Source organism: Geotrypetes seraphini, chromosome 2 (assembly GCF_902459505.1).
Source record: "Geotrypetes seraphini chromosome 2, aGeoSer1.1, whole genome shotgun sequence".
NCBI classification, from domain to species: domain Eukaryota; kingdom Metazoa; phylum Chordata; class Amphibia; order Gymnophiona; family Dermophiidae; genus Geotrypetes; species Geotrypetes seraphini.
In genome coordinates, this window is record NC_047085.1 from 116,405,263 (window position 1) to 116,430,745 (window position 25,483).

Below are 25,483 nucleotides of genomic sequence, written 5' to 3' on the forward strand. Positions count from 1 at the left end.
CTTGCCTCTATTTTGTGTATACTACTTCACATTAGGATACAATTTTTTTCCAAAAATTTGAATCAAATTTTATTGTAACCAGGGTCATTCAGTGGCAAAGAAGGCTAGTTGCCACAACCAAATTCTAAAGACAATTGCTTCTCCATGTAAATGTGGAGATCAAGAACCAATTGCAAGAGGATTATTTCTTCTGCCTTAATATAGTGTCAACATGGCAGTACCAATAACAATATATCACTTAATAGCCCACATAATATCAATTCGGATAACAATATCAACTTAGCCTAGGTATATCTAGGGAAGATACCAAAAAGAATACTTCCAGAAACCCAATTGTAACATATTTTTGAAATAGTAAAGATTTAAGACTCTTTTTTTTTTTTTTTTTTTTTTAAATATTTTATTTATAAATTTTTCATTCTTACAATAATTTAATTTTACATAAACTTCAATTAATACATGAAAAATTGTGAATACAAGTAATTCATCTTATCACATAAAATATAACCCTCCCCTTTCTTCATTTCTTAAATCCATATAATATACATTCCCACCCTTCCCCAATCTAATATATCCAGTACTAATGTGCTATGAAACCTGATCATTGGAATATCGAGTCAATGGTTCCCAAATTTTCTTAAAATTATGAATATTTCCCTGTTGTAATGCTATTGTTTTTTCCATTTTGTATATATGACAGACTGAATTCCACCAAAATGTAAAATTTAATTTGGTGTAGTCCTTCCAATTTTGAGTTATTTGTTGCATGGCGACCCCTGTCAATATTAATAATAGTTTGTTATTGTTTGCTGAAATCGGACTCTGAGTTCTCATTGCTGTACCAAATAGTATAGTATCATATGAAAGTCCTACATGATTTTCTAGTAATTCATTAATTTGGGGCCAAATTAGTTTCCAAAATGCATTTATACAGGGACAAAAAAAAATTAAGTGATCTAATGTCCCGACTTCTACTCTGCAATGCCAGCATCTATTAGATCTAGTACTATCTATTTTTTATAAACGCGTAGGGGTCCATAAAGTTCTATGTAACAAAAACAACCAAGTTTGACTCATAGATGCTGACTTTGTAGATCTTAATCTCCAGGACCAAAATCGTGGCCATTGAGATTCAGAAATTGTCTGACCAATCTCAATACTCCAAATATCCCTAAGTCCAGTTTTCTTTTTTTTGTTTAAAAATCCATTTAACAATTTATACCATTTTGCGGCTTGGTGACCCAAAAAATCCACCTGGAAACATAGAACCTGCAGACTATATTGAGTATTAAGAGCTTTCCATTCAGGGAACCCTGCCAAATTTATGTTGCAATTGTGAAAAACTAAGCATTGCTCCTTCTGAAATAACATCATTCAATGTTAGTATACCTGCAATTATCCATTGTTTCCAGACGATTTTGTATCCGCCAATCTTGATCCTGGAGTTTACCCAAATTGATTGATTTAATGATTTAGCAATTGGTTCTGGTGATAGATTACTGATATATCTTAATGTCTTCCAAGTATCCAACAGAATTCTGTTATCCTTATATCTTCTAGGCATGTTTATACTAATTAGATGTTCTAAATGTAATGGGAACAGGAGCCGCCATTCTAGATATAGCCAATCTGGTACATTCTCCATGAGATCTGGGAGGATCCAATACATACCCTGTCTTAGAATATAGGCTTGATGGTACCTATAAAAATTTGGAAAATTTACCCCTCCCTCCACAATTGGTCTTTGTAAAGATACTAAAGCAATTCTGGGTCTTTTCCCAAACCAAACAAATTTTGTAAGAATATTGTTTAACTTTTTATAAAATGACCCCTGAAAAAATATTGGTATCATACTCATTTGATAACAAACCACAGGCAATATCATCATTTTAATTGTTTGGACTCTTCCCCACCAAGAAAGATGTAAAGGATTCCATTGCTCATACATTTCTGTTATTTTTTTTAATAAAAGTTTTTCATTTTCTTTTACTGTATCTTCAATTGTATTTTTGATAATAATACCTAAATATTTTAATCCTTCTTTCCAAATAAATGAATATGAATCAAATAATCCTTTGGTACAGTGAACATTAATTGGAAGAATTTCCGATTTACTCCAATTAATTTTATATCCAGAAAATTTCCCAAATTTCTCTAGAAGATTAAGTAAACTTGGAACAGTATTCCCCGGTTCTCTTAAATATAATAATATATCATCTGCATATGCAGAAAGTTTAAATTCCCAGTAAGAAAATGGGATTCCCTTTATCTCCTTAGTTTGATTAATTGCAATTAGTAAGGGTTCTAAAACAATATCAAAAAGTAAGGGGGACAAAGGACATCCTTGTCTAACTCCCCTACGCAAGTTAAATCTATCTGATAAATTGTTATTAATATATAATCTTGCACCAGGAGAGCTATACAATGTCTGAATCATTTTAATAAAACCGGGGCCTATTCCAAACCATTCCAGAGCTTGATACATATAACTCCATTCCACTCTATCAAATGCTTTTTCTGCATCTAAAGATAGCATAAAAGCTGGATCATTCATATTTTTCACTAAATTTAAAGAGTGGAATGCTAATCTAGTATTGTTTGATGAGTGTCTTTTAGCAATAAATCCTGTTTGGTGTACATCAATAATAAAAGGAAGAGCTTTTGCCAATCTTATTGCTAATACTTTAGCAATCAACTTACCATCTACATTTAATAAAGAGATAGGCCTGTAGTTTGAAACCAAGGTAGGATCCTTGTTTGGTTTTGGTAAGACAATAATTACCGAATCAGCCATAGTACCTGATATATTCCCATTATTTATTTGATATTGATACAAATTTAATAAATATGGCAAGATGATATTTTGAAATGTTTTATAGAATTCAACAGTATATCCATCACCACCCGGAGCGGATCCAACTCTAAGAGACTTCAATGCTGATTCTATTTCTTTTAAAGATATAGGATCTTCTAAACTTCGTTTTATATGATCCGGAACATTTGGTCCAATAAATGAGTTTAAGAAATTTTATTTTCATAAGATTCAGAAGAATATAAATCTTTATAAAAATCAAGAAATTGTATTAAAATATCTTTGGTGTTAGTGTGTGTGTTGCCTTGTGTATCTTTAATTGCAATAATCTTATATTTCCTTTTTTTTGCTTTAAGAAAATTAGCTAATAATCTTCCAGCTTTGTTTGAATTACCATAGTACTGAACTTGCTTATAGAAGATATCTTTCCTCACAAATTGAGAAGAAATCTCATTATATTTCGCTTTTATTTTTAATAAACTTTGTAATGTATTATGTTCCCAGTTCTTAATTAATTTATTTTCTAATACTTTAATTTGGTTTTCCAGATCAACATATTGTTTTTTAAGTTGTTTTTTGATAAATGCTGAATATGAAATAATATTTCCTCTTATTGTTGCTTTAAATGCATCCCACAAAATCTCAGCATTAATATTGTCCGAATTATTTATTTGAAAAAATTCATTCATCTTTAATTTAAAATCTTCCAGAAAGTTCGAGTCCGCAAGTAAAGCATTATCAAATCTCCAAATTGGATCGAAATGTACTATATCATTATTCTTAAAGTCAATCCACACACCAGCATGGTCTGAAATTATAATGGGATCAATAACTGCATTCATCACTCGCTGCGCTATATTATTAGACACGAATATATAATCAATTCGTGAGAAAGATTTGTGGACCTGAGAACAAAAAGAGAATTCCTGATCATTAAAATGAAGAATACGCCATATATCAACTAAATTACAAGATTGAACCAAATTATCTAAACCTAACGATTTCATAATTCTACTTGGTCTCTTATCCAAAATTGGATCCATTACCACATTGAAATCCCCTGCTACAATTAAATTAGAAGTAGCCAGTGGTAACAGTAATTGTTGAACTTGTTTGAAAAACTCCATTTGATTCGAATTAGGAGCATATAAATTTAATAAATCCAGGGTTGTATTTCCCAGAACCATTTTGATATGCACCCATCTTCCTAAAGGATCAAAGTTTATTAATTTGAAATCAGCATTGCACTTCCTATTTATCAGGACAGCAACTCCAGCTTTTTTCCCCATTGCAGGTGCAAAGAAGCATTTAGAAATCCAACCCCCAGATAACTTTTTAGATTCAATATCAGAAAGGTGCGACTCTTGAATAAAATATATGTCCGCATTTTGCTTTTTAAGGAACGTTAGTACTTTCTTTCTCTTAATAGGATGATTTAAACCATTGACGTTAATAGAATACATTTTTATATCCATCTATTTTATAATTAAATTTTGGCAAATACTTCTAAAATAAAAAAGATGACCAGACCTAAGCACATTAAGTAAATATAATTCATTCATCCAATTCCCCCATCCCTTCCCCCCCCTAAAATAAGATTATAAAAGAAAAATTCAAATTTTACATTTATCCCATTTTCAATCCTCATCAATATATTATTACTGTGAACCCCCCTCCCTCTCTCTATGCTCCCTCCCCTCCCCCCATAATCATTGTCTGATCTGGAACACACATTGGTATAGCAGACCCTAAACCCCTTCCCCCAGACAACTAATATCCCTCCATATTGAATTAATATATCTCAAAAATTCAGCTATTCTTTTTTCCCCCACATATTTAATATTTCATTTTCTATCCATACATATTCAATCATTCAATTAATAATTATTATCATTAATATTAATATTTCATTGTAGCAAATAACATAAAATTATCTATAATGAATTCAAATATAACTATTCAAATAAATATTCATTCATATAAGTTATTCATATAAATAATAGTATCTTAAAAATCTTTATCTCCTTAGTAATTATCTCTTCTTTAAAAAACCCAATTCCCAGACTTAACCCTTTATTTAATAATTTTTGTATTTCATATCAATTAGTATCTAGGTAAAATATATCATTATATTAAGAATCATACTTAATTAATTCATATAAATTATAAATATATCTTCCTTTCAAAGTAATATATATCCTATCTTAATATTTTGTTAACATTTTCAATTTTAACTATAATTCCATGTATATTAAATATTCATTGTTAATTTAAATATATTCATTCATAGCGTTAATATATTACTAATATTAGCATCTAACCAATTTATTTATAACATTCTCATTTAAAAGTCAATCATAATATATTCAATATAAATAAATATTTGAATAAAATATATATTTTCATATTTATTAATAAAAGTCTAAAATTATTTCCTATTTTATTAATCATCCCTTTTGAAATATGTAATATCCTATATTTATTTCCTCATATTAATCAATTATTGTTATTCAGGATGGTTAGTAATTAGTAGTTAGGTAAATATATATATTATATTTATAATATCTCTCATAGATAGTTAACTTCTTGTTAAATTAAAAATGTATCAGTAAATTCACAATATTGAAAAATTAGTCAAAAGCTCTTCAACTGCAATAAAATGCAGTAAAAATAACTTGGACCAGTATCAATCCACTTTTTTTTTTCCTTCTGTCTTCCTTTTTTTTTTCCCCCTCTTTTCTTCTCTTCAAAATGAGTCTTCTCCATTTTCTCTTTTTCCTTTAATCAATTTTCCTTTATGTAGACATCGGTTCCTCTTGTGATAGAAATTCTTTAAGTTTTGCAGGGTCTTGAAAATACCAGGACTTATTTCCAGTAGATATTTGCATTGTAGATGGATAGTACAAGCCGTACATGTAACCTTTTTCTTTCAACTGCTGCCTCAGCATAAGAAACTGCTTTCTGATGTTTGCAGTGTGTTTTGCAAAGTCTGGAACCAATAACAATTTAGACCCTTTATAATTTAAATTTTTGTTCGCTTTTGCTACTTTCAGGATTTCTAAAGCTTGCTGGTATCTCAAAACTTTAAAAATCAAGGGTCTGGGGCCATTCTGATTCACTGGTTTTTTTGAAGGGATTCTATGTGCCCGTTTTATTTCCAACGGCCACTTGGAGTTTAACTGTAACAGTTTAGGTAGTAAGTTCTCTAAAAACTGTACAGTGTCTCCCCCTTCAAGATTTTCAGCCAGTCCAAGCACTCTGATGTTCTTCCTTTTCCCCCGATTCTCCAAATCTATCAGCTGATTTTTCAAGCTTTCTACATTTTGTCTTTCACTGTCACACTTTTGTGTGACAGTTTCCAGCAGTTCAATTCTCTCCTCAATCACAGACATCCTCTGCCTGTCAGTCTGGATCTCCTGCCTCAGACCCAGCACCTCCTCCTTTACCTCCGAAATTTTGCCAGCGTTGTCTGTCAGCATTAATTTAATTTTAAATAGCTCCGCCATTATATCTGCTTTATCTGAGAATTCCTCTGTTTCCAATGGGATCGGGACACTCGACGGCGACACCGGAGTCACTTTAGATCTTTTTGCCGATACACCGGAAGTGCACGGCTTCTCCGATTTGCCTTGCCTTGTGGTAGCCATTTCAGAAGTTATTTTTTGTTTTTATAACGCGGGTGAGCGATTCTTAGCAGCTGTTTCCTTTCCTTTAGTTGTCTGAGTTCAGGGAGCTCTATTGCTATGCAACCATTTTGCGTGCTCCAAGCCCAAGATTTAAGACTCTTATGGAATTGTAAGTAGTTTGTTTTATTTGATGTCTAAAGGAAAATCATTCCACATCTTAGCAGCTACAAAAGGAAAATTGTTACCATAAACTTAGGAGTCTGTGCTGTAGGTAAATATTCTGGGTGCGAACTGTTACAGAAGGATGTCAATTACATCTTTCATCTCCTCCTGCTTTACTAGTGGAGTATAGTGCCCTTTTCAGTTTTTCCTTCTGCAAGCGAATTGATAAGGTGTTCTGATCTGCTCTATTCATTTTTTATTATTGTTGGGTATTTTTTATATGTTTCAGGAGGCTGCTGTGCCCAGAGGTCTCCAATTTGGGGCAGTTCTGTCTGAGAGAGGCTACAGATTCTGCATGGGTGGTCTGCTGCTTGCAGGGCAACCCCCAGGTTTACCTGTTGAGCCAGCCTGCTTAGTGCAGTTTGGAAGCTTGGAGACCGTTCCCCTGGGTGCTAACTCGTCTTCTGATTTATCAGAGACTTGAGTGCAGGCTGTGAGGTCCCTGTGTGAATCCCTTTGGGCTCCAGGAAGCCAGCTGTGTTTTTTACTCCCCCATCATGGTGTGAGAATCTTTGGGGGTTGAGGTCTGTTTGGTCTGACTGGCCCAAAGATCTCCAGTTTTGGATCCATTCTGGAAAAGATTTGAGGCAGAAAAACTTCTATCATCAGTTAGGCTGCAGGATAGTTTGACAAGGCAGGCACCAGCTCAGCACAGTGAGTACTGCCCATTATTTCTTATGGAGAAAATCAGGAGGGGGGGTCCACATTCTTTTTAATTTTGAGGATTTTTGTGACAAGGGTTAGGATCCCCTACCTCCAATACCCTTTTGCCTTTTGTGTGAATTCACTGGCGGCGGCCATCTTAAATTTTAAAAACCATCGGTTTTTTTTTCTAAAGCCGCCTTCTGCTTCAGAATATCTCGATTTGGTTCAAAATTGATTGGGCTGGACTCCTCAGTCTGTTCTACCTCCATATCATGCTAGTTTTGTGCTGGATGGTTGGCCGAGGAGCATCTGTGTACCACGTGCTGTGGGGCACGTGAGAAAGGAAAACATGCTAATGTAAATGGGTAGGAAAGCAAACAGTATTTATTCAAATGAACTACAAATGTGTATGTATAAAACAATAAGAACAAGTATGTAAATAATGTACATAGCTAAATATTTTTTAATATGATGAAGCTATTGTATGGTATGTTTCCTTGATGTAATGCAGGGGTCTCAAAGTCCCTCCTTGAGGGCCGCAATCCAATCGGGTTTTCAGGATTTCCCCAATGAATATGCATGAGATCTATGTGCATGCACTGCTTTCAATGCATAGTCATTGGGGAAATCCTGAAAACTCAACTGGATTGCGGACCTCAAGAAGGGACTTTGAGATCCCTGATGTAATGTATCTGATGTTTATTTGTTCCTTGCACCCTATAATTTTTATTATGTAAAGCTGCTTTGATTACAGAAAAGGCGGGATAACAAATTTTTAAATAATAAACTTGAATTTGATATAGCCTGTTTTGGACTGTTAATTTAGGATGCTTTGAAGGAGATTGAAAATTTAAGAAAAAAGTTATCTGCAGAAAGGCAGAGTAAACTTGTGCAAGAGCTGCAGATACGGAAAGAGATGGGAGAAGCAATGTTTCAGCAAATGTTGGAATTAGAGGAAACTTGGAGGTAAGAATCTTAGGCCCTGATTCTAAAAAGGCCACTTATTTAGGCACCGATATTTGCGCCTAACTTAGGGTTGCCAAATTTCCTCTAAGAAAAAGAGGACACCTGGTCTTGCCCATTCAACACCAGCCCATTCCTCCTCTAGCTCTACCCCATTCTGCTCTCCACCCCCATTCTGCCCAAATTCATAACCATGTCTGTGCATATGTCGACGTGATGACATTCGTATGCGATTGCATCGACGTTCGCACATGCGCAGATACCCACCAGATGTGGCCCTCAGTTTGGGGACTTCCAAAACCCGGACAAAGTGCTAGGTTTTGGAAATTCCTCCGGGCACCCAGCCAGTCCTCTAAAATGTCTGGGGTTTTCCCAGATGTCTGGTAACCTTAGCCCAGAGGTAGGTCCTCAAGAGCTGGAGCCAGGTCAGGTTTTCAGGATATCCACAATGAATATGTATGAGATGGATTTGCATGCACTGCCTCCTTGAGATGCAAATCTATCCCGTGCATATTTATTGGATATTCTGAAAACCTGACCTGGCTCCGGCTCTCGAGGACCGGAATTGCCTACCCCTGCCCTAGCCTAACTCGATGGATAAGCTTAATCAGTGCTGATATTGGCACGCAACATCTCTCAATCGTCTTTAATTGGAATTAATGAAAAATGAGGTGCCTAACTTAAAGCTTGATTCGATAAAAAGTAGGCACCTATCCCAAAGTGCCTACACTAAACGTAGGTGTGGCTAGGGAACGGATCATGGATGTGTGTTCAAGTTAAGTGCCTCTTTATGAATTAGGTACTGTTGGGCTCTGCTGTCGGCGCCTAACTTTTACTTTTATGTGAAAAATATCCTGTAATAAAATAGGAATGCCTAAATGTTAGGACGCTGAGTGCTGCTTAAGTTTGACATTACATTAGTGATTTCTATTCCGCTTGTACCTTGCGGTTCTAAGCGGATTACATTAGAAGATGGCTAGTCATTTCCAGGCGATGACAATACAATACTTTACAAATCTTTGCATACCTTACTTTACATAACTTTACGTAGATTTACTTTGCATTACTTTACATTTCCTTACAGTACTTACATAACTTTACATTACATTATTTTACATAGCATAACTTTACATTACAGAAAGCTAGATTCAGTTTATAAGTAGAGGTATCGGACGTTTTGAGATATTTAGTTTTATAAAATCGGTGCTCATATCGGCATCTAATTTTAAGCGGACTTTATAGAAACAGGGCCTTATTGCTGCTGTCGTACTGAAGATAAGTTTCACATCAGGAATTTGTACCTCTTCTATCAATTGCCGAGTATCTACCAAGTATACAAATACTTATCTTTTGCATTTCTTCCTCTTTGTATGCCATCAGTGATATAAACCTGTTTCTTAGTCTGACTTATTTTAACAGTTATGACAATAGTATTTACTATGTAGTATGTTTTAACAGTTTTCAAAATGTTAAACTCCCTTGTAATTAATTCTCACGTTTGCTGAGATGCAGCTGTTCAGATACAGTGGTCTCCTTGGTGTTTTGGTTCACAGCTCTAACCAGAACATTAGCATGTGCTCAAGCGTTATGCTTCCTCTAATGCCACCCATTTTTCTCATTTCCTCACACTGTAATCTCCATGAAGATTTTAAAAAGTAGTTATTCTTTATCTTTTCATAATTGAATTCAGCTGGCCATTCCAACGTTTCCCTAATATGACAAGACAAAAGACGGTAGGTTCGAAGGTTGCCTGGGACGGCATTGATTTCTATAAGTGTGTTCAAATTCTCAAACCGAATAACATTCCAAATTGTATACATGTACAGGGCAATTCTTCAGGCCAGGAGAATAAAAGGGCAATGGAGTTTGAGGAATGGCAAAAGGAAACGGCATATAAATGGCAAGCATCTGGTATTGCTCAATGAGAAATGACCAGTGATAACTGAAAAAAACACGGCACAGGGTAAAATTTTCATCATCCCTCTCGGCATAAAATCTCAGCAGCACCTCTGTTGTGCAGAAGGAATAACTCTGCATAGAAATCATTTAAATTGAAGATTTCTTCAGAGAATTTTCTGACATTGAAGGATTTATTTCCAAACCCTTTAAGTCAGGGGTATCAAAGTCCCTGCTCGATGGCCGCAACAGTCGGGTTTTCAGGGTTTCCCCAATGAATATGCATGAGATCTATAGCATACAATGAAAGCAGTACATGCAAATAGATCTCTTGCATATTCATTGGGGAAAACCTGACTGGATTGTGGCCCTCAAGGAGGGTCTTTGACATTCCTGCTCTAAGTGCAATGGAACTAATATGGATTTAGCAGGTTTTGGAAATAAGCCCTTCAATTGTCTGTCCAGAGACCAAGTTCTGTCCATACAGCAAAGAATCTATTCCTGTACCTAAAGCAATGATTCCTCTTTCATATTTCAGAATGGCAACTGCAGAGAGGCGAACAAAGGAGAACATAGGAATATAGCTAGAGTTCATGAAGGGCTACTGCATAGACATGTCCAAGGTGAAGCCACCTGTTTCAAAGGAGGTACACTCAGTTTTGGAAAAGTTACTTTCAAAGAAGGTCAAGCATACCTCTCTAGGGTGCTGCAAAATGGTTCAAGGAGGACATTACTTAGCAGGTATTTGTTCTGCAGTGTAGGTACGTAACAGGGGGCATGAAGGTAACTCTGACCTAGATCTGGAGAATATAATCCTTTCTCACTGAAACATAAAAAAATGAAGGCAGGTAAAGACCATATGGCCTATCTACTCTGCTCAACCTTGCCATCCACTACCCCCTCCTTTCCCTTTAGAGATCCAACATACTTGTCCCCAAGCTGTCTTGAATTCAGATACTCTTCATCTCTTCTACCTCCACCAAGCATTCACCACCCTTTCCATGCAAAACTATTTTTTGAGATTACTTTTGAATCTATCCCCATTCACGTTCATGCCCTGTCCCTTCATTCATGCATATTTATGCCGCATAGATATTTAAACATCTCTCAAGAATCCAAATCGCAATAACAAAATATAAATACAATCAGCAAAAAATTGTTATTAGCCTAGTGGTGGAGATACCCCATGAAAGTTCCTTGTCTTTTTTCGGTGTGAGAAGTGCTATAGCAGGAAGATCTACTCACTGCTGTTGTTGCCATCGTCGGAAGATAAGTGAACTGTTTTGTACTTTTTCTGGCTCCCTGTGCAATGTGGTGGCTTTGGTCCTGTTTTGAAAAATGACATTTTGAAGCGTGTGGAGTTTTTTGCCTATGATGCAGAGCAAGACTGGCTTAAGAACTCATTGGGTTGCCGTCCGTACATTGTTAAGTTGAGGCTTTTTCTCCACCTATTATAAATGTACTTTCATGGGGTATCTCCGCCACTAGGCTAATAACAATTTTTTGCTGATTGTATTTAAACATCTCTGTTATCTCCCCACTCTTGCCTTTCCTCCAAAGTATACATATTGAGATCTTAGTATGCCTTATTTTGAAGACCACTAACTATTTTAGTAGCCTTCTTCTGGACTGACTCCATCCTGTTTATTTCTTTTTGAAGGTGCGGTCTCCAGAATTGTATACAATATTCTAAATAAGGTCTCTGAGTCTTATACAGGGGCATCAATACCTCCTTTTTCCTACTGGCCATTCCTTTCCCACTGCAACCAAGTATCCTTCTATTTTTTGCTGTCACCTTTTCAACCTGCTTGGTCTCTTTAAGGTCATCACAAACTATCACATGTAAGTCCCACTCCTCTTTCATGCATTGAATCTCATCTCAGGTTTTTGCAGCCCTTACATTTCTTAGCTGCCAAATTTCAGACTATTCCTCATGTTTCACTAAGTCCTCCATGTTATCTACACCACCAGGGGTGTCTATTATAGATTTGGTATCATCCACAAAGAGGCAAATCTTACCAGACAGCCCTTCAGCAATATCACTTACAAAAATGTTAAAAAGAACAGGCTCAAGACCAATTTATGGGATGGATCTGTATTCGGAGGAAATAACATTGCTGCATGTCTGGCCATCTGCTTAAACAATCAATGCTGTCTTGACAGTGATTGTGAGGAATCTGAGGGCAAAGAAAAACTATTTAACTTTCTGGAAGAAGCAGAACCTAGATAGATATTTTGGCCTCTTAGGACTAGATTCTCCCTAAAAAGTGTAAAAAATTGACAGGCTGCTATTGCAGCCATTATAGTAGTGGTCTTTGGCCTGGATGCATGAAACATAATTGCTAATACCAACTGGATCATTGTTGGCCAATTCACTGGCTGATTGTGGAAGAGCGATCGATGTACCAAAAAGACTGCATGCAAATGATTTACGCGGAGGTTCATCGTAATCTCCGTCTCTCTCATCCGATTGATCAGTGTGAGAGTGACTCTCACATGTGCAAAGCCAACAAAGGGAAGCCTGAGCAGCTGAGAGGCAGGGGAAGCCCCAAAAGCAGCCTCCTGCCACTCAGCTGTTCGGGGCAGGTAACCTTTTTTTTTTTTTATGGACAGATGAGAGAGAGAAAAAAGCCCTCTCCCAACGTCCTGGCACCAAGAACCAACTACTAACTAACTCCTCCATCCCAGCAGCAAAAACAGCAGGAGGGATGCCCATTCTCTCCTGCCATGCCATCCCCCCACCCTCACCACATGAGAGAAATTTGGCAGGCGGGATGCCCACTCCCTCCTGCCAAAGGAGCTCCCCTCCCAGAAATATCCCCTATCCGCCCATCTTCCTCCCACCGTACCTTTGGTAGATGTTGGGAGCTGGAGGGTAGCACAGTCCATTCAGCTCCGAGGCCCGCCCATCAAAAGTGATGGGCCTTCCCCTCCCCAGTGCACCATGTGATGCACAGGGAGGAGCCTAAGGTCTGATGTCTGAGCAAATCAGGACTTTAGGCCTTCCCTGTACATCACATCAGATATAGAGGGAGGAGGCCTTAGGCATCCCTCCTGCTAATTTTCTCTCATGGGGGATAGGGGGTCAGCATGGCAGGAGGGAGTGGGCATTCCTCCTGCTGTGTTTGTTGGGGAGGTCCATTTATCAACAGTGGGGAACTTTTTTTTTTAATGGGACAGATGTTTTGCGTGTGTAACACACGCAAAATATTTGTGCCATTGGAAAAAAAAAGAAAAAACCCCAAACCAGGCAGACCTGTTGTTTTTTTTCCAATCGCTAAAACCCATGGGTGTTTTTGTTTAATTTTTTTGGCATAGCCAAGTGATGTTAGTGCATTAATTGCTTGGCTACTTTGCATGGGGCTTTAGCTAATTTGCATGGCTGGATCGGAAAATTGCTGTTTGAGAGGAAAAACACACGGTGAGCCATATTGTGAATCAGGTCAGCAAAAGTGATCCTCACTAAAGCTGTGAAAACAGGTTTAGTGACGATTGATCGCTGACTTTAGTTTGTCGTTTGACTATTCAACTAATATCCGCTGTGGTTGATATTCCCAAAACTCCCGACAGGGTTGTCCTTTGTTTCACTTGGTAGCGTGTCAGGAGGGAGAGATTATTCTACTCTGCAGTAAATCAACGGGTGACTCTTATCCACTATAGAGCTATCTCCCTTTTTGCATTCAAGCTACTTGAATGTGCTGTTTACCGTAGCTGTCTATAAATTTCATCTCTCGATATTTTTGATCAACTCCAATCTGGCCATCTTGAGTATAAAGCAAAAAAATTAACTTGGGCTCCTGTTTTAAGCAAAACCAAAGCATGTCAGCAGGATCAAAATTAGTCCTGAAAAGTCTGTAATAAAGAAATATATTTATTTTTAAGTGTAGTTTTAACTGCTTCTTTGGATGTGTTCACTTCTAATAATAGGAACCTAATTACCTAACCCCCCCACTTTTTTTTTTCTAAGGTGCGCTAGCGTTTTTAGCACACGCAGGGAATTACCGCGTGCTACGCTTCTAGAACTAATGCCAGCTCAGTGCTGGCGTTAATGTCTAGCACGCACTATTCCGCGCGTTAAAGCCTTAGCACACCTTAGTAAAAGGAGCCCTAACTGCGGTCGAGGTTTCTACCGCAGCTCGGAGCGCTAAATACTCTGATACTCATAGTAATTCTATGAGCGTCGGTGCATTTAGCTCTCCAGGCCATGATAGAAACCTCTACCATGGCTTAGTTTAAAAAAAAAAAAAAAAAAGGGGGGAGGAGGGGAAAATTAAGGTTGGGTTGATGGCATTTGTGATAAATTACTAAATGACCTGCTTTGAGTTTGTTTTTTTTTGTTTTTTTTTGTAGTAAGATCTGTGAAGAAGAGAGAGAAAAATCTGAACAGCTATTAGAGAAAAGATTTGAAATGTACAGGAATGCTATTAAACATCATGCATACCACTGTGCCATGGAAGAAGTTGAAGATAATTATGTTCCAGTGGAAGAGTTTTTAGCTGAGCAAGAACAAGTTAAGGTAATTTAGAAAACCCACTATAGTACAGGTATTCGTTTGAGCTAGAAACCCAAAGGGCCAGGAAGAAACTCCTTGATCCAGTGTTTAGAAATGCAGATTTCCAGTGTGTGTCCTGGAGAAAACTTTGTAGGTTGGTACATTTTCGTTGACTCAACATGAAAATGTCAGCAAGCTTCCAATACTTATGTTTATTTGGAGAAACAAGGGCAGCAAGATGCATGCACCAAAAATAGCTCTACTGAAAAACCTTAGCTGTGTGGGTGCTGGTTATTTTCGCTTCTTTCTAAGGTTTTTCAGTAGAGCTATTTTTGGTGCATGCATAGAAGGAGGCATAGCCCCTGATGAAACAGAGTGTGAAACGGTTGGGCAGCCGTCGAGCATAAAAGGTAAGTGCCTTACTTTCTTTAGCACCTTAAGCACTAAAAGCACTTTATATTTATTGTATGCTAATAAATCAAGTTTACAAAATTAATTTAGAGCACATGTCACTTAACCAAGACCGATGATGAACTCCACTACCCCAGTAAAGACACAAAAGATTTTAGTAGTGTCTTGGGTATTTGAGGTCTGGTGATTTAATTAAACTTGAAGTCAATTTGTTCTCTTGCCTATGCTACTATGAAAAAAGAAGACCTTGAGTTCTGATGAAGTGAAGAAATTTGGTCACATTTGGATTATATATATATATGTATCCTCAAAGGCACATATCGTGATACTTTAGTTGTTAAAAAGGGTAGAGAATGTGCTTGAAATAACTTTCTTAAAGGAAGATTTATTGGTGAAACCAGAAGGTCTAATAGAAGACACATTAATTATGGTAAGGAGGTAATAAGATAAGCTACTTATTCAGGCTGGCTGATAAGAAAATGGTAAGCCATTAATGAATTTCCTTTCTTTGTGATGTAACATTGAAACAGAACTATTCATGAATGTCATTAATACAACATAATTGCAAATAAATGTTTATCATCCCCTCCCCCTTTACCAAACCTAAGCGGTAACAGCTCCAACACTCATAGGAATTCTACGAGTGTCGGAGCTGTTACCACTGCGGCTGGTGCTAAAAACCGTGTTACGGTTTTGTAAAAAGGGGGGGGGCATATTAGGTGTGAAATGGATTTAAGAATTAACAAGGATTTAGAGCTAGATGTAAGAATTTACAAAACTGTATACTTGGATAAAAAGGGTTGTTGTTGGTGCTTTGCATTTGATGCTTTTATACAGGAGAAAGACCAGAGGATATTGGAACTGGAGATGGCATTGACTCTTCTGAAACAATCCAGTGAGTCCAGGTCAGATCTGCACATTACAGAAGAGAGAATAATCGCAGGTAGATCTAAAATCTATATTTGTTTACATCATTTTTCTAGCTTTGTTCCTAAATACTTCATTTTGAAAACCATTATAGAACATAAAAACCAGAAGATGGATGGTGTCGTGGAAGAATTACAGAAACTGTGTCAAAAGAGAGAGGAGGTAATAAAATATTTTTTTAAAAAATTTTTTTTAGAAATATGGAAGGGTTGCTGTACACTGTCTGGCATTTCTTTATGAAAATAGGCAAATGAAGTCATAATTTGTGGTATGTTATTACATATTAAGCCCACTTTAGACAAATGTAAAAGCTGTCTTTTCTTGATTTTTGACGGGAACAGCTATTCAAATGGTTACACGAAACTGGAAAAACTATGACAGACTTAATTACACACTCTGGTGGTTAAATGTGTGTACTACTTATAAGTATGAGAGAATAAATGAGGATTGTTTAAGGTTTAATAGTTAGTTTAATAAAGTGTGGAGCCCATTAACTACATTTATTAATTCACAATAGTGGTCATTTATCTCTCCTTTAACTAGATTTCCTTACACTCAAGGAGTATTACCGTATTTTCACGCATATAACGCGTGCGTTATACACGATTTTACAAACCATGCATAACCATGCGCGTTATACGCGTGAGCGCGTTTTACAACTTTTTTTTTACATAGTTCCCCCTCCCCCGACGTCCGATTCACCCCGCAGGACCGCTCGCACCTCCCACCCCGAAGGACCGCTCGCACCCCCACAGCCTCCCCACAGCCTCCCCACCGCCCCCCCCATCATGAAGAAGCTCCTACTGTTGTCCTGCTGCTTCCTCTGCCGGCGGTCCCGGCCCTTCTGTGAGCCCTGCGTCTGCACTGCTTCCTCTTCCGGCGGTCTCGCCCTTTCTCTGACGTCAGAGAAAGGGCGGGACCGCCGGAAGAGGAAGCAGCAGGACAACGGTAGGAGCTTCTCCATGATGGGGGGTGGGGAGGCTGTGGGGGTGCGAGCGGTCCTTCGGGGGGGTGAATCGGACGTCGGGGGGGGGCATCAGGTTTCAGGGTGGGGAGAGGAGAGGCGGGGCGGGCGAAAGGAGAGTCGGGGTGGCCAGAGGAGAGTTGGGGCGGGCGAAAGGAGAGTCCGGCGGCGACGGGAGAGTCGGGGCGGTATACAGGTGTGTGCGGTATATAAAAATTTCTTTACATAAATTACAGTTTCCCGCACGCTATACCCGTGTGCGCGTTTTACACGGGTGCGCGGTATATGAGTGAAATTACGGTATTTTCACATAATAGTTCTTCTAGTATTAATATTGGGAGGGGGGAAAATGATTGTTTTATGTGTTATTTGTATATTTAATAGTGCATTTCATGCAGTGTTTATGTTCATTTAATTATTATGCACTGTCAAAGTTTGAAATTCAATAAAGATTTATTAAAAAAAAAAGAAAATAGGCAAATTATAAATCTCAAGTGAAACATGACCTACAGATCCTCTGGCCCAACAAGTTATATAATTTTCCAGGAAAGCTTTGAGCATGGAGAAGAGGCTGTTTTGTATATCACCAAGCCTCTCATCTCTTTTGATTTGTTAAAGAAGGAGGTGCTTCCAGTCTTCTGCTGCTGCTGCCAACACTTTTTAAGACTGTCGGTCTTTTGAGTTTCTAGCACTTTGCATCTCTCTTTTTTTCTGGTATCTATTTGGATGAATTTCTTCAAAATGGCAATGAATCTTAAATTCCAAACGATTCCAAAAAATGTCACTCACCAGCAGTGGGCTACCACTCTAAGATCCAACATTGAAATTAAAAATCAGGTGGAGAAAAAGCCTCAAACGTTTTAAATATGCAGCAATCATTGATGATTCACAGCTGGCTTTCTTTTCTTATCATAGGCAAAAAAAACTCACACCCGCCAGAGCTAAGTATTTTGCTTCCTTGTTCAGCAATGTTGCATTTAGAAATAGATACTATGCACAGTAGTCGGATTTTCCCTTTCAGATCTTTTTACATTGTGCTGTGAATCATCAATGATTGCTGCATATTTAAAACGTTTTTGAGGCTTTTTCTCCACCTGTTTTTGAATTTCAATGTTGAATCTTAGAAAGGTAGCCCACTGCTGGTGAGTGACATTTTTTGGAATCGTTTGAGTTTTACTGTCACTACTCTTTTTGATGTAATGAATCTTAAATATCAAGACCCCCCCCCCCACCACCACCACCACCAAATTGGTGTGCAGCAAATGTAACTGGAATGAAAGGCAGAATAGATGGCATGAATGGATAGACTAGATAGGACATATGGTCTTTATCTGCCTTCATAAGAACTGCTGCTGCTGGGTCAGCCCAGTGGTCCGCTCATGCGGCGACCGTTAGATCTAAAAGCAGTTTAATATAGTATGACCAATTAGAATGGGAAACTCATATGGGATATGTGGAGGGGCATTTTGATATGATGTCTAAGTCCAAGTTTGGATGTTTTGTGAAGTGTGTTCAAAAATCAGGTAGAGAAAAACTAAGGCCAGTACTGGGCAGACTTGCACGGTCTGTGTCCTGTATATGGACATTCAGTTGAGGACTGGCTGGGGAGGGCTTCGATGGCTGGGATGGTTAAGATGGGCTAGAGTGAGCTTTGATGGAGGCTCCAGTAGATAAAGCCTAAGCACGCTACCGGGCAAAACTATGGGTTTCTGGGCCAAAAATATCTAAGAAAAAGGACCCTTTAAATAAAATTATTAATTTATAGAGCATGTAATTTATAGAGCATGTAAGGTTGAGCAGATTGGATGGACCATGTGGGTCTTTATCTGCCGTCATTTACTATGTTTAAAATGGTCATTTTTGAAACTGCAACATGCCTCGTGGGTTCCCCCATCCCCCCGCCAAAAAAAAAGACTTTTCTACACATGTTTGCCTTTAGTGTGTCATCATTTTTGACCATTTTCAAAAAATAAAATGTCTAAATGAAAGATGCACAAAACGAGCCATTCTACATTGGCATGTGGAAGGGGCCAGTATTTGTAGTAGACTGGCCACACAGACATCCAAGCAGAGCAGTGGACTTCATATAAAGGGTACCAGGTACACATCTCACCATAACCCCCATTTATGGTGAGCCCTCCAAAACCTACTGGTCTCAACTGTACACCACAACAATAGCACGCATGCCTGCAGGTGTCGCCTATATGTGGGTACTGTGGGATTTAGGTGGGTTTTGATGGACTCACACGCACCACCACAAGTGTGGTATTTAGAGTGGGATGTAGGCCTGGGTCCCCTTCTCTGGAGTTCATTGCACTGACCACTAGGCTGCTCCAGAGATCTACTTGCTGCTCTGATAGAATTGACCAAAAGCAGATATGTAGTGTTTCATTCACATCTTTGTGGGGTGGGAATGGGTCAGTGATCACTGGGGGAATGTGGAGTCTGCGGTTATTTGGCCAGTTTGGGCACCTTCGTGGCACTTATTCATTTTTAAAACAGGTCTAGCCCCCAAATGTCCAAATTATACCCTGGATGTTTTCTAAAATGCTTGATTATGGCAGAAAAGCATCCAAGTCGCAAGCCTGCCCTAGTCCTGCCCATACCACACCTATAACACAGGCCCTTGATATTAGACAAACTACAGATGAACAGCATAGAAATTTGTCTAGAATACAGGTTTTGAAAATAAGGGTCCATCTGCCGCTTTATGCACGTTTTTCTCTTTTGAAAATTAGCCCTATAGTGTGAGCAAGCACAGTAATCTTTAAAACAAATTAAAATATTCAAGCATTTTGCACTGGAATTCTGTCACCTGTATCTTAACAAGGGCTTACATGCTGTCTCTAAATCTGAAAACAGTTTTTGTCTATCACATCCCATTTTTTAAGTTATGCGTCAGTTTGTGTTTATATATCATTTTTGTCAGTAATGCTACCATGAAGCGTTGGTATTTTACTGTTTCTGTAACACAATATTGCATTTTAGGACAGCTCATCGATCACATATACCTGTAATTTGAAAGTTTATACTAAAAAGTGAATGATTGTGCTGCTTTTTCTACCTGTGAATTTTTATGTTTTGTTTGTTTTGTCTAAGATATTATAATTATTATGAACAGATCAGATTGTGTTAACCATCCTGATAATTTCTGTTATGTCTGAGGATCTTGTATGTAATTTACTATACAAGATCAACGAAAGAATCTGTCCAGCAGACTACAAATTGCATACAAGCATTATTTTGGCTTTAAAGTTGGTGACCAAGATAAAGCGTGGGCACCTCATGTGTGCTGCACTGTTTGCTAGTCTGGATTAACACAATGGCTGAATGGAAATACCCATAGTGTGGCATGAACCAACAAATCATCATTCACTGTTATTTCTGCATGACAAAAATTGCTGGATTCACAAAGAGAAATAAATAAAAAATTGTGTATCCTGATTGCCCGTCGGCAATCAAACCCGTTCCTCATGACTCGGAGAATCAGGTCCAAGTCCTCCTTCCACATCTGCAGCACAAGTTGCTGAAAGTTCAGATGAAGAATGTGCCTCTGCTGCTGTGGAGGAGTTGCATGAACCTGAAGTGGATGAAAAACCACCTAACCTGCTAACTCAAGAAGATCTTAATGATCTTAAAGAGATCTGTCGAAGGAGAAAGCAGAATTGTTGGGTTCAAGTCTGAAGCAATGGAATCTTTTAAGGCAGGACACCAAAATATCTTTTTTCTGTGACTGTCACACCATCCTGGCTTCCTTTTACCAAATGGAAGGAAACATTTTTTTCTATACTGATATTAATGGTCTCGTGCTTGAACTGGGATATGAACATGTGTCTGACGAATGGAGACTATTCATTGATTCATGCAAAGCAAGCCTTAAAGCGGTACTTTTACATAATGGAAACCAGAAGCCATCTGTTCTGTTGCTCATGTGGTTGGGTTGAAGAAAATATATGAGTTGATGGAGACACTTAAAAAAAACTCACATGCTATGCAAATCACCAGTTGAACCCTCTGTGTGATCTCAAAGTTGTATCACTCCATCTGGATCTGCATCTGGGGTACACCAAATACATGTGGTTCTTGTGTCTTTGGAACAGTCGTGATGATGCCAACCACTACAGGCAGAAACAATGGCCAAACTGAGATGAATCCGTACCTGGCAGATACAATGTAAAGCACCTGCCGTTAAATTTTCTCACAATGTACTATCTTCAGCAACTCACATAAAACTGGGTCTACTGAAAAATGTTGTCAAGTCAATGGACAGAAATGGTTTTGAGAAAAGTGAAGCCAAAGTCTAAGAAGGTGTTTTTGTTGGACCCGAAATTCGTGAAATGATCCTTGATGATGTATTAAAACAGAAGCTGAACCCGGTTGAATCAGCAGCATGGGAAGCATTCATGCTGATCAGAATTTTCTTGGTAATCACAGATCAGATAATTATTCTGAGCTTGTGGAGAACACGCTGACAGCATATCAGCTAATGGGTGCCAGAATGTCACTTAAAATGCACTTCTTACATTCTCACCTTGACTTCTTCCCACCCAATCTTGGTGATGTCAGCGATGAGCATGGGAAAAGATATTTCATCAAGAAATTCCAAAACTTTATTACTGCAACACCTGCCTCCACCGATAACATACATTATCTACAAATAGTCCAAACTGCTGCAGTTAAACTTAATATGGGCTTACGAAAGTGTGATCATGTTGCACCTCTTCCCCCACCCCCAACTCTGCTGCCTTAAAGAATAATGGCTCCTCTTAACCCACAGAGCCAGATACCCTGTGTGTCGCTATGTTGGTAAATGGTTCAATTTGAAAATGGTAATTGATATTTAAACAATTTTGCATGTCAATGAGTCTCACAGAGAAACGTCATAATCCCACCCGATCAGTCATTGAAGAAAGCAGCTGACACATGTGCAGAGCCAGCAGGGGAAGCCCCAGAGCAGCCTTCTACCAGCTCAGCTGTTTGAGGCTTCCCTGATGATGGCCTCCCTTCCCAAACTTTAACAAAACAAAAAAATCAACAGGAGCGAAGACCACCCTCCTGCCTTGGCCACCTGGACCTCCTCCACATATTCCACCCCACCCCATGCCTTAGACCAGCATCCTCACAGGGGTGTTTGTGTGTGGGGGGGTCCAGGTGGCTGAGACAGGAGGGGGAAATAGGCATACCTCCTGCCGATCTTCATGGATTGGGGGGGTGTAGAGGGTTGGGGGTTTTTGGGGGGGTTTTTTGTTTTTGTTTTTTTAAGTTCGGGGGTGAGGGGCCATCATCACAGGGGGTCCCGGCACAAATTTTTAATTTATTTTTCATTTATTTATTTGTAGCACACACACACATCTGTGCCAGAACTTTAACACCAGCACCTCTAGACCTGTCAAAGATTTCAGAGCATCTTAGATGGTTAAAAACCGGCGCTTCATTTTGTGCATCATCTGGGCATCATTCGCTTACCTGTCTAATCATAGTTCATCCTTTCTTATTACTCCCTATATTCTCCCACTGAGAATGCTGTTCGTCAGACAAGTCCCTCCTGTCGGTACCCTTCTTTACTGCTAACTCCTGTCTTATCCCTTCTACCTTGCTGCGCCACATGGCTGGAACAACCTGCCAGACTCGTTATGTCATGTTCTTTCTCTGGTGGTATTCAAATCCAGGCTGAAAGCTGCATTATTTGAAGCTGTATTTAAATCCTAACCCTATCAACATATCTGTCACCCCCCTCTTCAGCCCCCCTCTAATTTCCTACACGAGTACTATGTTCTGACTCCCCCTTTTGTCTTTTGTGTCTGTCATAATTAGTATGTAAGCTCTTTTGAGCAGGGACCGTCTCTTGCATGTCCAATGTACAGCGCTGGTAGAACTACAGAAATAATAAATTGTTGTTCCACGTAGTAAGCTCTTCTGTTTTCATCATAACTCTGGAAGTTTTATGATTTCAGCTGCTACTTTCAATTTATTGCAGCATATAAAGATAAGTTGTTGCACTGCTAAAGTAGTCTGGATCTCTATCTTTTGATCTTGATCTTTTTAGATACCCATCTATCAGGGATTCCTCTGCTCAGAATGTTTTTTGTTTCTCATTGATGCATTTTTTCATTTTTTTTTTTTTTCCAAGGAGGAGTGTTTCTCTGCCCCTCATATTGTTTGGTAAAATTCTTTCAGTAGTAATTTTTGCTTCACATTTATTTGATTTAATTTCTGTGAAATTAATAGGTTTCTAAATAGTTGAAGGAGATCAATTGTTAATTCTTCCATTTTGGGTCTTTCATTTATCTCACTCTTAACTTCTGGTTCTTCTTTCTTCATTGCAAGTTTATCATATTTGTAGTACTCTGTTTTGAGCTGCTTCCTCTTATTAACCTGTCCTGATCCCTTCTTTCTGTCTTTATCCACCCTTCTGCTTGTGCTTCTTTCTAGATCCCCCCCCCTCCTCCTTCTGCGTCACTTTCTTCTGGTGCTTCTTTTCAAGCCCTTTCAATATACCAGTAGGGTTGCCAAAAAAACCCTAATGTTGAAAAAACTGTGCGAATGGAAGATTTTCCCATGAATTTGATTTGTGTTTGATCAGAAAATATATTTTTAAAAAATGTTATAAAGCCCATCCTGGGGTTGCACAGACACTGATTACATAAAGCTCTGTTTTACCTTAAAATTTGCTGTTTTGCTTAATGGAGCAAATTTCTTGCTGTTATAATGGAGCAAATTTCTTGCTGTTATAGACATTCATAAGAACAGCCTTACTGGGTCACACCAAGGGTCCATCAAACCCAGTAGCCCATTCTTATGGTGGCCAATTCGGGTTCCTAGTACCTAGCCAAAACCCAAACAGTAGCAACATTCCATGCAACCGATCCAGGGCAAGCAGTGGCTTCCCCCATGTCTTTCTTAATAACAGACCATGGATCTTTCCTCCAGGAAATTGTACAGACCTTTCTTAAGACCAGCTACGCTATACGCTCTTACCACAACCTCTAGCAGTATTTTATTAAATGAATCTTCAATATCTGTTCTCAGCTACTAATGAAACGTGCTGCTGTATTTAGAAACTTAAAAATATACCACAGCAAAACTCAAGACGCCGCTTTGAAAAAAAGTGAACTTACACTTATCTGATATTGAGTAATATAGGTGCTGGCACTAGTTGAAGCAAGTCATTCTTGCTCACGCAAGCTCAGAACTAGAACTAACTGATATTTGAGTAAAGGTGGGGGCGCTCACAAGCATTTTTCAGGCAGCAGATCAGCTGCTGATGTCATACTTACCCGGGCAAGCCCAATCAGCCATGTGACAGTCAAACATTTAGTTGTTCTTTGAATTTCTGTTTGATTTCTGAATGACATAAGAACATAAGAATAGCCTTACTGGGTCAGACCAAAGGTCCATCAAGCCCAGTAGCTCGTTCTCACAGTGGCCAATCCAGGTCACTAGTACTTGGCCAAAACCCAAAGAATAGCAACATTCCATGCTACTGATCCACGGCAAGCAGAGGATTCCCCATGTCTTAATAACAGACTATAGCCTTTTCCTCCAGAAATTCGTTCACACATGTCTATGTCAGACTTACTTATATTTACACATTAAATTTACATCCATAGCATAATGCTAATTTTGTGCCAAACAGGTGATAATGCTTGGATATGTTTTTAAGGGAAAAATGGATATTCATTGGCTTTGATGTGCCTAAAAAATTGTACAAAAATATTTTGTGATCAAGCACATAACAAATTCATGGGAAAAACTTCAGTTAGTAAAGTTTCTCCAACTTTAGGGTTTTTTTTGGACAACCCTACTGTACCAGCCTTTCTCCTGTTCACTTTTAGGCAGGTGCATCAGAAGAAAGCAATTGCTGGAAATACCTCAGATCTCCTCTTTCTCTCTCCATTTCATTTTATACAAAAGCCCTTTATTGTTAAGATATATCTAATATGTATTTTCTTTGATCTTTAAAATGAGTGTCCTTAAAGTTGCATTAGTTGCTTTTTGCAGCCTGCCCTCGGCAATATTCTGTTTTCCTTCAATTTTTGGCAAACCCTCTTGATTTAAATATAGGGTGTGCAGCATAAAAGTAGTGCATTCTCTTTATCTGCAGGAATCCACTTAATGATAAAATTAAGAGGATTGCCTACCATTTGTGTGGCTTATCTCCTGCTGAAGCCAGGGCTACTGTCTTCATCTACAGTGACTGCACTATCGCTGCAACCATCTGTGGACACAGACCTCAATTTGGCCTCAATTGGCACAGACCAGTACGGAGCTAAGCATGATTCTATGAAGGTTAGGCGCACTTACCCAAACTTTTAGGTGCATCTGATTTATGCCAAGTTTCCTTGACCTAAATGCATGCACCTAAGTTAGGAGTACTATGGCACCTAGGTCAAAAACGTTGCCTAACTCAAATATGCCCGCGATCTTCCCCTAGCCACTCTTAATTAGGCATTTTGGACTAGGCGCCTAGTTTTTCTAGAATGTTTTTGAGCTAGACGCTTAACTTTCAAATAAGTTCAATTAAT

The 25,483-nt window shown here is 38.4% G+C and overlaps 1 protein-coding gene across 5 annotated transcripts in view; it reads left to right on the plus strand.

Annotated features, from left to right (window-relative positions):
• LOC117355711 (kinesin-like protein KIF20A) overlaps positions 1 to 25,483 on the plus strand; it is a 104,055-nt gene that overhangs the window by 68,863 nt on the left and 9,709 nt on the right. For all 5 annotated transcript variants that reach the window (XM_033934661.1, XM_033934659.1, XM_033934658.1 and 2 more), the window contains 4 exons: positions 8,132 to 8,271; positions 14,515 to 14,680; positions 15,905 to 16,010; positions 16,089 to 16,156. In XM_033934661.1, coding sequence (XP_033790552.1) covers positions 8,132 to 8,271; positions 14,515 to 14,680; positions 15,905 to 16,010; positions 16,089 to 16,156 — 480 coding nt within the window. The remainder of the gene's footprint in view (positions 1 to 8,131; positions 8,272 to 14,514; positions 14,681 to 15,904; positions 16,011 to 16,088; positions 16,157 to 25,483) is intronic.